This window comes from Dermacentor albipictus, chromosome 2 (genome assembly GCF_038994185.2).
Source record: "Dermacentor albipictus isolate Rhodes 1998 colony chromosome 2, USDA_Dalb.pri_finalv2, whole genome shotgun sequence".
In the NCBI taxonomy this organism is placed as follows: Eukaryota; Metazoa; Arthropoda; class Arachnida; order Ixodida; family Ixodidae; genus Dermacentor; species Dermacentor albipictus.
The window spans coordinates 79,344,848-79,360,507 of NC_091822.1; the positions used below are offsets into that span (position 1 = coordinate 79,344,848).

At 45.5% G+C, this 15,660-nt stretch overlaps 1 protein-coding gene across 1 annotated transcript; it reads left to right on the forward strand.

Moving 5' to 3' along the window:
* The first annotated feature begins 2,912 nt into the window (after positions 1–2,912).
* On the forward strand, positions 2,913–10,665 carry LOC139055453 (uncharacterized). Its single transcript, XM_070532938.1, has 2 exons — positions 2,913–3,018; positions 9,182–10,665. Exons 1-2 carry the CDS (start codon positions 2,976–2,978, stop codon positions 10,396–10,398), a joined length of 1,260 nt encoding a protein of 419 aa, XP_070389039.1. The 5' UTR covers positions 2,913–2,975; the 3' UTR covers positions 10,399–10,665.
* Positions 10,666–15,660: the final 4,995 nt, after the last annotated feature.

The following is a 15,660-nucleotide window of genomic DNA, read 5'->3' on the forward strand; positions in this document are numbered from 1 at the left end:
TAAAACCACACACACAGGCCACAGAGGGCGCCACACTCTGGTGGCAGCCTAACAAACAGGGCTGAACTGTGCTGACCTCTACAGAATGTAGTTGTACTCCGTGAGCGCCACATACTACCAACTGTTGAGCAAGTTCTTGGCCTGCTAGATGACTCGAAAGCTTTCTCGAAACAGCGTGCTACCGCCACGTTTCACTAGGGTAAGCTCGCTCCAGAGTCTCAAGAGCTGACAAAGTTTGTCGCACTTTTGGTCCATACTGTCTTTGTTGCCTACTTTTTGGCACCACATCGGCTCCTGAGTACTTCCGAAAACAGATGGCACGGACTCTCGATGATGAAAAAGGCGTTGCCAATATGATAGACAACAACCTTGTGTTCGGTCGTGAATAACAAGAGAGCATGATGCCCACTGGAAGCAAGTCCTTTCTCGCTTTGCCAAAGTCGGTGTAACCCTCAAGCGGGACAAGTGCCGCTTTGGTGATTCCGAAGTGCTTTTCCTTGGGGTTAACATCTCACCTAATCGCATCAGAGCCAATGCGGTCAAACTAGGGGCTGTGAAGGCTCTCTAAGCGCTCAGGAACATTGCAGAAGTTCGCTGACTACTCGGAATAGTGAACCATCAAGCCAGTTTCTTATAAACAACTGCGAAATTACGGCTCCCCGGTGGGTTCTACGGAGCAAGATAACAGCGTCGTCGTGGCAGAATCAACAAGAGTCCGCCGTTTGCACAATTTAAGAGCTGTTGGTAACAGAGAGGTGTATCCGAAGTGCCACGCCTCGTATGCCACCACAATTCTGGCAGACGCGAGCTTTTTTGGACAAGTTTGGATAAAGAGCTGTGCTGCTCCAAACACAGGTGTTGCTTTATCTCTACAAAAAAGTGGTGTCATAAAATCATAGAGTTTCCTACAATAATTACTAGAGGGAACTCTGGCGCTGCAATTCTTCAGCCACCATGGGAATGATGGGAAGTACATAGATTCATCTGAGCTTGGGGCTTATGGGCTCACACGTTCTCGAGGCTTTGTTTATTACGCTTTATGTGCCTCCATTGTCGGAAATTTCAGAGCAATCTACACTTTCCCGAATGCTGGACGCGCTGCGAACACGCACAATCACTACTAATTGCAACGTTTGAGCTTGGCGAGGAGGCCAAATCGAAACGCGCCGAGAATCTCGAGGCACTGGCTTGCCCTCAGTGTACTCATAACGGCGTTTTATGTCGCTTGTCGATGCATATGTGCATGGCGTAATGGTTTCCATATCTTGTACTGGAGGTGTTGCTTTCGAACCCTTCCCTCGGAAAATTTTAGAAATATTTATTACCCATCTTAAAATGACGAGTTTACAAAGACGCGAAGCCGTCTCTGGAGAGTCTGCCAGAAGGACACAGTTCAGGCAAATCCATGCATTTGCTATAATTTCCATGCTGGCTGAACCGCCCGGCGGAGAACGGGGGAGGAGGATGAGAAGGTCACAAATTAACGCAAAAATTTCGGGAACGGCATGTGCCCGGTGTAACCCGCCTTGGCTATGGCAGGCCACAGACCGCTCCTCATCCAAAGACAAAGCACGGCTACGCTCTACAGTCGTCGCAATGGAGGGCGCGGAGCTGGTCTCTCGCGCGTATAAAAATTAATATGTTCGTATTGTGCGGTGCTTGTAAAATAGCAGCCAGTGGCGTGTATCACGTGGTATTTCCATTTCGCAGTGCCATAAAGCCCGGTGTTTCCATTTGCCTGGAATCGGATGATCTGTGTGTTTCCTTTCTTCTTTAGTTTGAGCGGTATTCTTGTGTAGATTTGGAAGTGAACGTGATATACACGCAAACAATGTATGAGCCCAATGCTATGGGCTTTGTATCGCAGCATGTGATCATTTGACAAGACAAAAGCGCACCTCGCTGTGGTAAGGCTTCCGAATCTGTTCGAAAATACTTTCGTTGGGCAGCCGGAGACTTCGTCGTTGACAGGGACAAGCGATAACCCTTCCCAACTATTAAGTCGTTTTTACAATTCTTTTTGATGCCACAACGTTTATCATAGCTTAGCTCGTGCAGCTGAGCACCTAAGGCTTCCCTGGTGCTGCTAAAGCTTTTATTCTCAGGGCCGCTGCCCTAGTTTCGACGCCGCTGATGGATGACGTGGCAGTTGTGCCCGCGTCATCCCTCACGCCACATCACATTGATTGCTGCGACGCTTATACCAGTAGTGGTGCTTACCACAATAATTCGTAAGAAAAGAGATTTCTCCTGTGCGTAGTGGCTCACTCTACATAGTTGAGTCGCTTGCAACAAAGATATTTACCAAATAGTCGTATAAGGGTAAGGAAAAAATCACATATTGTAAAGGCAACTATTAAAGGCAATTGTAAAGGGAAAGCGACGGAGGCGAAGCGCGCACAAGTGAGATCGCTTGTGAAAAGTGTCCCGCGTTTTAACCAGGTTAGTTTAGGCTGGGGAAGAGAAAACATAAAGACCTTGTTAGCAACAGTTAAATAACACAGAATGCACTACTAAGTGAACAGGTTTACTTATTATGCGGCTTTTCCCTTCCCCCTCTGGGCAAACGCGAAACCGTCGCACGTGGAAGCTGCATCAATTAAGCTTGTGTTCCGAGACACCAAAAGCGCTGTCCAACGTTGCCGGACTGCTTGGCGCGGTAACACATGTGAAGCAGCCACGCGCTTGCAGTGTTCCCTTCATAGCCACAGAAAGGTGTCCGCGCGTATAGTCGCTTAAATGTCGTCTCTCTAAAACGCCGTTCACCACATCTGTTCCCCATTAATAATGTTCTGCCGCCTGAGGCTCTTAGGCCAAAAATAAGAGACATCTTGTTCTCCTTTAATGTGATAACAATGCTGACAGAATAATAGGCTTTCTTTTGCAACTCGTCGAACGATTTGCGCAGTATGCTCGGATAAAAACGCCAGAGTGGCAATAGCTGAGTTCACGAGATCAGCGCTGTTACTATCACCATGAGGTTGCTCTGCCTCGCCGCATGCGCACTGAGCTTTCTAGGTACGTATCATTTACGACGAGCTTTGTTGCTAGGCATTAGAAGTATTTCTGTAAGTATTTCTGTATACACAGCTCGGGATATAGATAGTATACGTCAATGAAAGAGGTGCTTATGAAGGAATTTGCCGCTCTTCGTACTAAATTTGCGTAGGAACACTGCATCAGCAATGAGCTAAGAGAAATTGTATGCGACGGCATTTACATACTGTCACAGAATGTCAGATGCCAATCGGTTTACTTCAGACAATTTTTCAACTGTACAAACGCCGGCGAACCTAATATGGGTGCAACTTTTTATGAACTACATAGGAGGAATCAGCTTCAAACAAACACCACGACTTCGAAAAGGTGGGCAGGTGATATTGCGCCACTTCGCCCTGCATATTATTTATTTATTTTTTCTTAATACCTGCATTCCTTTACCGAAATCTAAATTCGTTCCAAGAAAAGGTACTTCTACTGCTGATATTCGAATGCAAGAACAATTATTAACTAAGGAAACACATTTTGCATATTGTGTTGAGCAGGGTGGCATGTGATTAACAAAAAGCACGTGATTCATAGGATAAGCGCTTGCTGTTTTTCCAGCCTGTCCATATGTGTGGTTATGATGTAATACTTCTGCGCAAAGCCACAAAGTGGCAAGAAGTATATAATCAAGAGAAAATGGAATTTTCTCATTTTAATTTCCCTTAATTACTTCTGTCCACCTTACGGGTTTCCATAAAAGAATTACGTCAAACTTTTTTCTTTGCTTCGAGTTGTCGACAAATTTGACTTCGCCCTGCCGTCACCTAGCTGCCTGGTTAGTACAGATAGTAGAGCGGCTGCCCTGGAAAGGTGGTGGTTGCGGCTTGAAGTGCCGAACCAGGAAGAATTTTTCTTCAACTGCGAGCTTTTTCTTTCGGTGAATCCGTATGGGTTTTCTTTATAGCAATTGCTACGATTGGGTGGATGTTTCATTTCCCCTTAATAAATGTGAGATGTGAGCAGCACTCGTCATGACTAATACTTTGCGCTTCGCTTGTCGTCTATTAAGAAGCCGAACTCAGTTTTTTATACTACGTATTTCCCACTTTACCGTATCGATATCATAAAACATTATATCAATTTATGTCACGGTATTATTTTTGTATATTTGCTGTGCCTTGTCAAAATTGCCAATGCTGACTGCAATAAAAATGCCATATAAAAGTTTCAAGAGCTGTTTTAAGCCTATTTAGATAGATATGTTAGATAATGTTTTTAAAATATAAAAATTTTTCCCAATAAAATAGATGCAATGAAAGACGTATCGAAGCTTTTTAAAGAAATAAATGCTTTGCCTGGTCATCAGTTCTAAATACTGTCTCGGCCTTGTATTGCTCTATATTGAATTCATTTGCCAGTTTGCCATCTAGATTCTTCGTAAATTGGTCGATGAGTTCATTCCAGCAAAGGTACTTTTCACAAACTTGCGCGGAGGTTCAGTGCAGATCATGTAGGCCTAATCAATGAATCTAATAAATGAAACTAATCAAACCTTCGAATGCGCGCCCCTAATTTTATGTACAGCCCCCCGTGGACATGCCCACAGAACAAGCGCAGTCTCCGGCGGAGTTACGAGAAATTGTACATCTATTTTGTTTGATATGCCTAGTGTGTGTGCATTTTTACTTCCAGTCGAAATAGAGTACTGACCATTTTGATGTGCGTGTCGTTTATGCAGCAGATCTTCAGCAGGTCCATCGGGCGCTGTTGTTGGAATATTTTTTTCAATAGCTGGAGCGCCAATAGTGACGGCCCTCAGGATGGAATACAGAGAGGACAAGGCGCTTCCTGTCTGTATTCATTCTGTACAGGAAGCGCCTTGTCGTGTCTGTATTCCTTCCTGTGTGCCGTCGCTATTGGCGCTTCATCTATTGAAAGATATGCACCAACTAGCCCCACAACGTGTTTTACTGAAATATATTTTTACGGGGAGAACAGAAGTTAAAAATATATTCACGGGGTATTTACAACACGTCCAGTGGCATACAAGGCACACAATATGGGAGACAGTCTGGGCGACATCAACGAGCATCGTTGTCTTTTATACTGTCCTCAGCTTCGTCTCTGGCAGCTAGGGTTTAGTAATATGACTACCGGGAGCGAAGGCGCTGTTCCGGTGCTTGCTAGATCATTCGAGTGGTGTCGCTTTAGGTGGGCCAGACAGACGCCATCGGTGGAAGGTCGAGACATGTTGGAATCGAGAGCCGTGATTTCATATGTCACGTCGGTCACTTCGCGCAATGCACGGTACTGACCAGAGCAAATCGAAATCAACTTTTTGCAAAGGCCTACTCGCCGTGAGGGCGTCTAAAGAATAAATTTGTCACCAGGGTTGAAGCCGGTCACCATCGTGGTCGCCGGCATCATAAAAGCATCGTTGCTTTTCCTGCGAAGCGGGAAGGCGTTGGTGCGTAGTCCGGCGCGCCTCTAGAACTCTGAAGATGGCGTCACGGGCGCATTCTGACCACATGTAACGAACCACGGGAAGCAGTCTGTCACATGGCAGCGTCAGATTTCTTCCGCACAAGAGACAAAACGGAGAAAAGCCCGCACAGTCATGTCGACAGGAAATATAGACGAAGGGCCGACCGGCGTCCCAATAATGATGGTCAGCAGAAACATACATAGCAAGCACGTCTTTGATAGTTCTATTAAGGCGCCCTGTGAGGTTGTTGGTAAGAGGGTGGTACGCCGTTGTTAACTTGTGTTTCGTAGCGCAGGGGTGCAAGAGGTCTTGCACAGCCTTTGATATGAAATAGCGGGCCCTGTGCGAGGAGCTGTTGAGCAGCGTCGTGGTGAAGTATATCATCTTCAAGGAGAAAGTCGGAGATGTTGATTGTACAGCTCGCTGGGAGAGCCCGAGTGATCGCATACCGGGTCGTCCAGTCGTAGCGGCTGCTATTCACTTATCTCCGCAGGCTGGTAGCTGGAAATCGCCAATAAGGTCAAGACCAGCCCTAAAGTCTGGCTCTGATGGTACGTCAAGAGGTTGAAATGACGCGAGGTAATTGCTGGCGGCGACAAATGGATCGGGTGAAACGCCAATATAGGCCGCGGCTCGATGAGGTAGGCGAACGTATTCGGCGGAACATAGTCGACTCGGCGTAGAATCAGGAAGGTCAACGGCACATGGCAGGGCTAGTTCGACAACACCCGCAGAGCAGTCGATAACGGCCGAATGTGCCGACAGAAAATCAAGGCCTAAGATAGTTTCGTGTGCACACTGCTACAAGACATAAAACAAAACAGAAGTATCGTGTCCGGCTCAAGTGACCCGGCAGGCAGACGTTCCAGTGAAAGCTGGAGTTAAACAGTCGGCAATGCGGACGACAGCGGGCGGGGCAGGATTTAGGACTTTCTTTGGGTGCGTATGGAGGTTAGCGTTCATAAACACTATGTGTGCTCCTGAGTGAATCAGTGCTGCTTATCGTATACAGCCCACGTCCACGTTGGTGAGGTTGTGATTGCCAGAGAATGTAAGCAGAGGTCTGTCGGGTCGGGTCGTCACGGCACGCTCACCTCCCGGAGCTGCGCCCATTAGTTTTCCAAAGAGCGACGGGAGTAAGGACGACACGGTGAACTGCGAGGCACATGCGAGAGGGAGACGTGGGCTTGGAAAAAGGGAACGGTTTGGTTGGACGGGCAGAGATGTTACAGCGTGTCTTCGATACGTGTCGGCGGGCGAGAACTACCAGGCGGGCGCCGGATATTTCAATAGCTCGGTCAAAACGCCGAGTTCTAAAAAGTGCGACAATGACGAAAAATATGTCCAACACTTGCGCAGCAGGAGCAGATACGCCTGTCATGAGAAGCGCGTCATTCCTCTGGGTTTCAATACCTAGGACGAGCGTATGAGCTTCGTGGTAGATCGGGTACTTCGTGGGTCTAAAGCCAGACGCGGTCCGTTGCCACGAGGTAAACGATCATGTTATCGAGCATGACGGTCTGGTTCCAATGATTTCTCTCGCTCATCCCTTCGCATAATTGAAGCCACTTTTCGAAATCGGTGTTATCCGTTCCAGAAAAGGTGCCATGGTCGCGCAGTTGTGCTAGGATGACGGCGGGCGCGGGTGGCGACGTGCCAGAAGCATTCAGGCCTTGAGCTGGTATTGCCGATGCCGCCAAGGAGCGGTCACTGCGTAAATCTGTCGTGCGCTTGGGAGATCCCGCAACTTCCAGCAAAATGTTACGGGAAGAGAGGTTTAAAATATATTATCAGGGTAGTTACAATGCGTCCACTGACATACAAGGCATGCAATATGGAAGACAGTTTGTGCGATGTCGGCGAGCGTCAACATATTCTCTACTGTCCTCAACCTTCCCCTCTGGTAGCGCTTTGTAACAGTATAAATAGGGAAGCTTTCCGTTAATACATAAGGATTGCTGAAGCACTTGTTTGCTTATTCAGTGTGAGTGCAAAGTTAAACTGCAGGCTTTATTCATGTTGGCGAAGAATGCAATGCATCTTTGAACGCAACCAGCCTTGTAAGGGTACCCGACCTCCCAATAAAGGCGCGGATGCGACCGCCTACGCTGTTTCCAGGCGACACATTGCATGCGCAAAGTGAGCGCATCTCCTACGTTGACTCTCTGCGCTCTCATTGCGCCTCATCGCCCTCTCCATCAGCAAGGACCCGCATGCGCGGGCCAACTTCTCTCCTTTACATTCAACTGCTGCGAGCGATGTAGTGTGAGCCATTGCTCCTAGATGGCATCGCCGACCGGCAGGTGAGTGTGAACTATTCGACAAGAACGCACAAACAGCAGCAGCAGGCCGTTGCCACGTTTAGCAAGAGAACATCAGGGGCGTTCACAAGGGAAGCTTCGCTTTAAAATGAATAACACTGATACAGGCGGTTGACGATAATGCAGCATAACTAAACAATTTTTTATTGTAATGCCTATTTGGATCATTGTCACCATATTTTTATGTCCACTGCAAGGCGAAAGCCTTTCACAGCGATCTCTGATTACGTCTAATTTGCGCCGCTGATTGCAGGTTTTGCCTGCTAATTTTCTCATTTCGTTACGCGACCTAATTGGCAAATGAATTCTGTGATAGCCCACAAGGTGGAGGAAAGTTCAAGAAAGGGAAAAATTGTCATCCACCCACCTACAGCACGACGCTACAGAGGTAACCTCTGATGGATTTCTCAGAGAAAAACTTCGCAGTAGAAAAAAAGAAATTCAGCACCGGCTCCACGGGTTCGAACCTGCGACCAATGCCTTAACAGGTTGAGCCGTCTACAATTTGAGCTAAAAATGAGGCTAGCAGATTGCAGTGCAAGGGTGATTTATTCGACCAATCGAAGCATTAGGACACTCAATGGGGCAAATCACGTCTGGCGAAACCCGTAAGGTGGAGTTAATGAATAGAAAAAATTGTCATCCACCTGGCTGAGTAATAGACTTAGATAAATGTACTCTTGAAACCCTAGATGCTCACTTCGAGTCAAGAATACTGGTTGGCTTGCCTGACTATTGAATATTACCTTTGTGTTCTGCATCTTATTCTTCAACCCTACCTTTAGAGTTTCCCTGTTAAAGCCATCGACAATTTGTTGCAATTTATCCCTAGAGCTGATGAACAGGATAATGTAACCTGCAAACCGCAGACTGCTGAGATATTCGCCGTTGATTCTTGCTCCTAATCATTTCCAGAATCAAAGGTTTAATACTTGTAGGCATGCAGTGGCATGCATTAGCGAAATTGTGTCTTCTTGCCTGACCCCTCTCTTGATCGGTATTTTTGCGCTTTTCTTGTGGAGACGTTTAGGTAGCTGTTTAGTCTTTATACATATTTTCTAAGATATTCGCGTACGCTTTCTTATACTGCTTGATTATGCAATGCCTCCGTCACGACTGGATATCTACCAAACGAAATGCATTCTCCTAACGTTTTTTATTTTTTGATCTTGAGCTATTGTGAGCCACAATCAGCAAATTTAAGGAGGGTTTGCGCTTAAGTGTTTTAAAGCTCTCATGAATATCACATACTGTGCTGACCACAGAAGCTGTACATGTCACCTATTGTTTCTTTCTGAAAACAGGTAATTCATTTATTACCATGGCTTCATTTATTACATAGTCAGTTATGTTCACAAATTGTCCTATATTTTTTTACCTGCTCCAGGTGCGGCATTTCCAAGCGTCAGCGGCAGCTCCAGTGGGGCCTATGGTGCAAACGCCAACTTCGGCCGCGCGGGTGGTGGCGCTTCTCGATACGGCGGAAATTATGTTGGAAATCACGGAGATGGAACAAGTGCGAGTACAGCTGGATACTTAACCAACAGCATTGGAGGTGCACCATACACCTTTAATACGGCTGGTAGTGGAGCTTATGGCGGTAACACAGGAGCAAGCCTGCCATGGAGTCCAGCTGGATACTTAACCAACAGCAACGGAGGTGCACCATACACATTTAACACGGCCGGTAGTGGAGCTTATGGTGGTAACCAAGGCACAAGCCTGGGCGGTGCGTACAGTGGTAACATAGGCGGAGTCGGCGGTGGAGCCTACAATGCCAACCAAGGCAGAGGCTTGAGTGGCGCCCACGGCGCCAACCTAGGCGCAAGCACCGGTGGAGGTGGTGCTGGAGGTGGCCTAAGAGTGCCTCTTGGAAACGTAAATACCGGCCTTTATGGAGGTCGTATTACTTCAGGAGCTTTAAGCACTGGTGTTGTGGGTGTAGCTGGTCTTCCTGGAGACCCGGTGGCTGGCACACTTGGAGGCCTCGATGCAGGCGTGGGCGATGGCGCAGTTCTCTCAGGGGGCCTAGGAGGTTATGGTGGCCCAATAAATGGATTGTCGTACCCAAGTATAGACGGGGGGTTAGGCGGAGGCTTAGGCGGGGTCGACTATATTAGGCTTGATTGGCGCGACAGGATGAAGAGAAGGCAGCGGGAGCGCCAGATCAGGCGCCTAATGCGCCGCATGATCCGCGATCAAGAGGCACTCTCTCGACTGGGTTATGGTGGCTTGGGCTACGGACCTGGCATTGGTGCTAGAGTAGGAGCCGGTGCAGGCATGGGAGCTGCTGCGCGTGGAGGAGTGGGATCTCGAGGAGGAGTCGGGTTAGGTGCCGACGCTCATGGTCGTTTAGGTGGCCGTGGCGGAGTTCGCGGTGGAACACGAGGTCACTTACGATTCAATGCCGGTCTTAATCTTGGAGTCAGCGTCGGAGTGGACGCAGGTGTAAGCTCAAATGTGGCCGGGGGAGCCATGGCAGGCGCAGAAGCCATGGGCGGTGTAAGGGGCCACGCCGAGGCCGATGTCACTGGCAATCTTGGGGCCAACGCGCATGGTCATGGCGGTATTTCCGGCGTTATATCGGGAACGACGCCCAACTAATATTTGACGGAAATAGGGTACCTGTGGATAATTAGCCACAGTTCGTCACTTACAACCCAAGAGAGACACTTCGTAAGCTTTGTTTGTCCTACCAAACCATGACAGAAGCCATCTAAGGCAGCCAACATATAATTTTGCAGCCTGACAAGCTTCCAAGCAAAATAAAGGCGGGTCCTTGACGTCCATGACTAGACGGACTTTTTCCGTCAACACAAGTTCACAATTCATGTTGTCTAATAGACACCAATAAAAGTATTCAGAATTCTGGATGCTGTGTCACGGCAATAGTTCCTACGAAGTTATTTATTTATCTGCTTGCTAAATTTCTCTGTTTCTAAATCTAATGGGGCGAATATAAAACCGGCACAGTTGAAAAAGAATGGATTCTAATGAAAGTAACACACACCGCAAAAGAAAAAGGTTCATGGACGTGCTTATATCGCTAAAAGTAAGACTAAATATCAAACACAGTTGTATACTTGAAATGAGTTACCTTTTTCAACATATTTGATGTAGTCTCTTACCTTCAAGAATGTTCAGTGGCTGTCTTGGTGTACCCAGGGCACAGTGTTCTTAGTGCAGTTATGCTGCTATTGACTTGTATGATAAAAGAGCAACTGAAAGTTGAGTAAGTTGCTAAGGATTCATATTAATTAAAGCCAGGCATGCAAGCGTGCAAACAAGAAGGTACGAAAGCTGTGCGGAGAGGGCGACTATTAACTAAAACTTCGCAAACTGGCACAAAAGAAAAAAGAAGGCACAACAAAACTCTCGCTTTGCATAACAGCGCGTTATCTAAAACAAAAGCAGTAAGACAATAAACTTAGCGCGGCATGCTGAACGGAAGGCAGCGCCAATCTATCAAACATGACCACGTGCTGTAATTCGCAAAATATAAGCGTTTAGGCATGACAATCTTTCATTGTGCAAGATAATGAAGGCCTCATTGACGCACGTGCTAAAGTGCTTACAGATATGCCAAGCCACACACATAGGGTGACCTTCCTTATCATGTCTGAAATGAAGAACTATAGTGTCTAAAAATTTTCGAGTATATTTGCAATCGCGACTGTGCTACAACGAAAGGTCAGACGGGGTTTCACCAGTCATTGAACGCTTATGCTCCATGTCCGGTTCGATGAACTGTCTGTCTGAAATAAAGGTGACCTCAGCTAAAGCTAACTTTATAAAGAAAGGCCCATTTAGCGTCCTGCGAATTTTTGGCATATATTACGTAACACCGGCGTGTTGTTTTTTTCTTGCAGTACAGCCGGTCTTTCCTGCTTACTACGGAGGGTCATATCCTTTCTAACTAAATGTCATGTCTAAAAACATTGACCCCGTATCGGCTTCTTGCATTCTTAAGTGTAAGTGATAGACAGCACATGTAAGGAATATCCACAACTCTGTTCGTTTTACTCATAATCATTTGTGCAGCCATTTTCGAAATACAAGACACAATGAACCGTTTCCAGCTTACCAAAACAGTGGCTATGGCCGCACGTGGAAAAACTGTCTAATACACGTTTAACCTGCACACTGAAGATAATGCTCATCATGTGGACACCTAGCTCAACGAGACATTACTTAAGGCACGACATGACGATTCCATGTTTTACAAGTTCAAAATCATTGTACGAAATAATTAGCAAAATCTCGAGGTTTTCCGGCAGTATTGGCAACATACATATGCTTCACGAAAACTCAAGGTATTATCTAGACATTGGAAGCTGTGCTGCAGATGCCATTCTTCTACGTTATTAGGATGGTATAAGGAGATCTTGGCGCACAAGTATGTAGTGTCCGCTACTCCTTCACCTTTAAGTATGCATCGTACATACGACGTGGACTTACAACATGCACTGCATAAAAATATCTAACATACCATTTCGACAAATACGACATCAGAAAGAAACACTCAAACAACCATGGGAACCACAATAACATCTCATGTACACAGCGACAGTAAAGGAACACTCCTACCAACAAAATATTTTTTAACATGCATTAGTAACGCCCAGTAATTCAAACGTCCTGAATAATCTTTAATTATATTTGCGCACTTTTTCAAACCTCCTATTGGTTACACCCTAAATATTTTCTTCAACTGAGTGGTAGACGGCGCTATGCTATTAATGACGACTTATGCATTGGCGTGTCCTGATGCGGGCATTCTAGGAGAGGAGGCAATTCTGCAGTGAACCTTAACTCCGCCCATCTTAGTTTGAATTCATTTGTCAAACATGCGATAACAGTTTAAAAGCAATCACTAGAACCAAATACCAAGTAATGGTCATCCTAACAAAAATGTCTGAAGGCGTTGTCGCTCAAGAAGCGGTATCACTCCCGCTCAACCCCTGATGTTTGTTGTCAGCCTTTATATATATTGCACAAATAATAATTGTCCAGCTATAGAGTTATATTTGGCGAGTGCTCACACATGCTCATGAATGATGCGCTAGAGCTGCTTTCCTTAGAGCATTGCGAGATGAATGTTATGCCTTCCTCTTATTTTACCTCATTTGCACGAATTTTCACTTGAAAGTCGGCCTTTGTATTTTCTTTTTTTCTTTTTTCAGTCAATGTTTACACGACTGCCTTTCAGCAACATGACAGTAGCGAGATGTCCCGATCGCTCGTTGACCACTTCATGATCGTTGTCAAACTAACGAAAAATTTTCCATGTAGCACTCTTGTAAACTAATTGACCCTAAGAGTCATTTAGCTGTATCAATTCGTGGCAATACTTGTGATAATTTTTAGCAGTATTCTGAGTGAAAATACTTAACGTGCACCTTGTAGAATACGTGGCTTACTGGAGGTCTCATATTATGCAAGGCAAGCTTGATAGACAAACTTACTCAGCTTATTGCTTCATCGAACTGTGCTACAGCAATGACACAGCAGCCATAGCTCTAGGGCATGTGTTGTGCTTTGACCCAAAGTACACCGTTATTTTTTTATGGCAATGAAATGGTAGAAAAGAAGCGGAAGAAAGCGTGCAGCGTAATAGGGGTCCACAAGGCCGGGCTTAATCGAATATGATGAAGTGTTCTGCAGCCTGTACACCCATGTCCACACGTTTGAATCCATTGTTTTTTGGATTACCATAGATTTAAAGTATACTTGCATACCACTTGACATTCAATTGAAAGTTACAAATTTAACGTTGACAATATATGCTGCATCTAGGCATGTGGCGCGAAAAGATCAGAAATGGAGGTAAAGGCATGCACTCATTATAATTAGAGAAATTCGTGGAATGACGTCTCCCCGCAGGACTGAAAAAAGACGGAAGAGGCGTGACAACAACTCAAGCATAACCAGCCTCCGAGAAACTGGAACTATTATCCATTTTTTGGGGGGACATTTAGAAGAACTGTATCAAAGGTCAATATATGATTACAATGTTCACCACTGAATTTCTTTCAAACTCCAACAATAAGCGTGCTCGCTTCAATTTTTATGATCCCAAAACATTTCTCCGTGTTCCTTAAACCTGTAGTGAATAGTGTTAACCCGCCCGGGAAATATCCGACTCGTTAGACGTGATTGTGAGATGTCTGATGGCCCGGTTGGAGAACCAGTGGCAGGGCTCCATAGAAGATTTCGAATGTATTTATTTTCAGAATTGTCCTACGTTGTTTCATCTTTACCGCCTGCAGCCCCTGATCTCGATCTACTCATTACAAAGATGCTTACAATTCTGTTTCACGTCGCTCCTAACGTTTTGTTAGATGCCGTGAGTTATCCTACACAATATTCTTGGATCCATCCTGCGTGTATAATCGCAAAGGTAATTAGAATGCTCAAAGACCACAGCAAGGTTTATGAACTATACACTATTAGGCCTATTTCTGTAACATTCACTTTGGAAAATTATCAGGAAGCTGATTTACGCGCGTATTACTAAATTGGTGACCACAAGAGAATAGTTGAGCCGCTGTTGAATTGTGTTCAGGTCAGGGATGTCAATATGGCGCGCACATGTAGAGAGACGAATTCAGTTGTCGCGTAACCACAAACAATGTAAGCGTCTAGCGGCACTAATACATTTCTAAAGCGTGCGATAGGGTTAAATCTCCAATACTATTAGAGATTATGCATGATATTGACTTACCTGATTATGTTGTAACGTGGAAAGCTGAGTTCTTGCAGGATAGGGAAATTTACTGTGCAAAAAGGTAAATTTCAGCGGGAAAATTTAGACAAACGCGCGTACTTTTGCAAGATGTAATTTTATCCCTGTTGTTGGTTAAAAGCTTGCTCAGCCCCAGACGCTCTCATCAGAATGTAAGCACGTACGTTTACGTCATCATATAGCGTGGCTTGCTTCGTTAAGTGGTATTGAGTCACAGCACGAGTGCTGGTAGGAACAATTATGTGAGTTAAAAACATGGCTCGACCATATTCAGTGGTCCCTTAGTCTAAACAAGAGCGCTGTTCTTAACTTTCCTCTACAAGGCCCAGTGATTATATTCCTTTCATAGCGTCATGCAGTTGTTCATTCCGTAAGTAGAAAAAGTAACGTATCTTGGAATTATTTAGGATGGAAATCTTAATTAGCGTCACAATTTTGAACATTTGGCTGCATAAAGCTCCCGTGTAATGAAAATATTAAAAGAGCAAGTAATAATTCATGGATCATGCGCAAGGACATATTGACCATAATTCACTGCATCTAGTACCGAACTATACACGAGTTTCATCATCATGATCAAGATCAGCCTGGTTACGCCCAATGCAGGGTAAAGGCCTCTACCATACTTCTCCAACTACCCCGGTCAAGTACTAATTCTGGCCATGTTGTGCCTACCAACTTCTTAATCTCATCCGCCCACCTAACTTTCTGCCGTCCCCTGCTACGCTTCCCTTCCTTTTGAATCCAGTCCGTAACCCTTAATGACCATCGGTTATCGTCCCTCCTCATTACATGTCCTGACCATGCTCATTTTTTTTTCTTGATTTCAACTAAGATGTCATTAACTTGCGTTTGTTCCCTCACCCAATCTGCTCTTTTCTTATCCCTTAACGTTACACCCATCATTCTTCTTTCCATAGCTCGTTGCGTCGTCCTCAATATAAGTAGAACCCTTTTCGTAAGCCTCCAGGTTTCTGGCCCGTACGTGACTACTAGTAAGACACAGCTGTTACACGCTCTTCACATGAGGGATAATGGCAACCCGCTGTTCATGATCTGAGAATGCCTGCCAAACGCACCCTAGCCGATTCTTATTCTTCTGATTACTTTAGTCTCATGAT

Bases quoted from the DNA above. Each gene is read 5' to 3' on its own strand.
- LOC139055453 (XM_070532938.1), top strand. From the start codon at position 2,976: ATGAGGTTGCTCTGCCTCGCCGCATGCGCACTGAGCTTTCTAG. The intron at 3,019-9,181 runs GTACGTATCATT...TACCTGCTCCAG, and splicing joins ATGCGCACTGAGCTTTCTAG to GTGCGGCATTTCCAAGCGTC.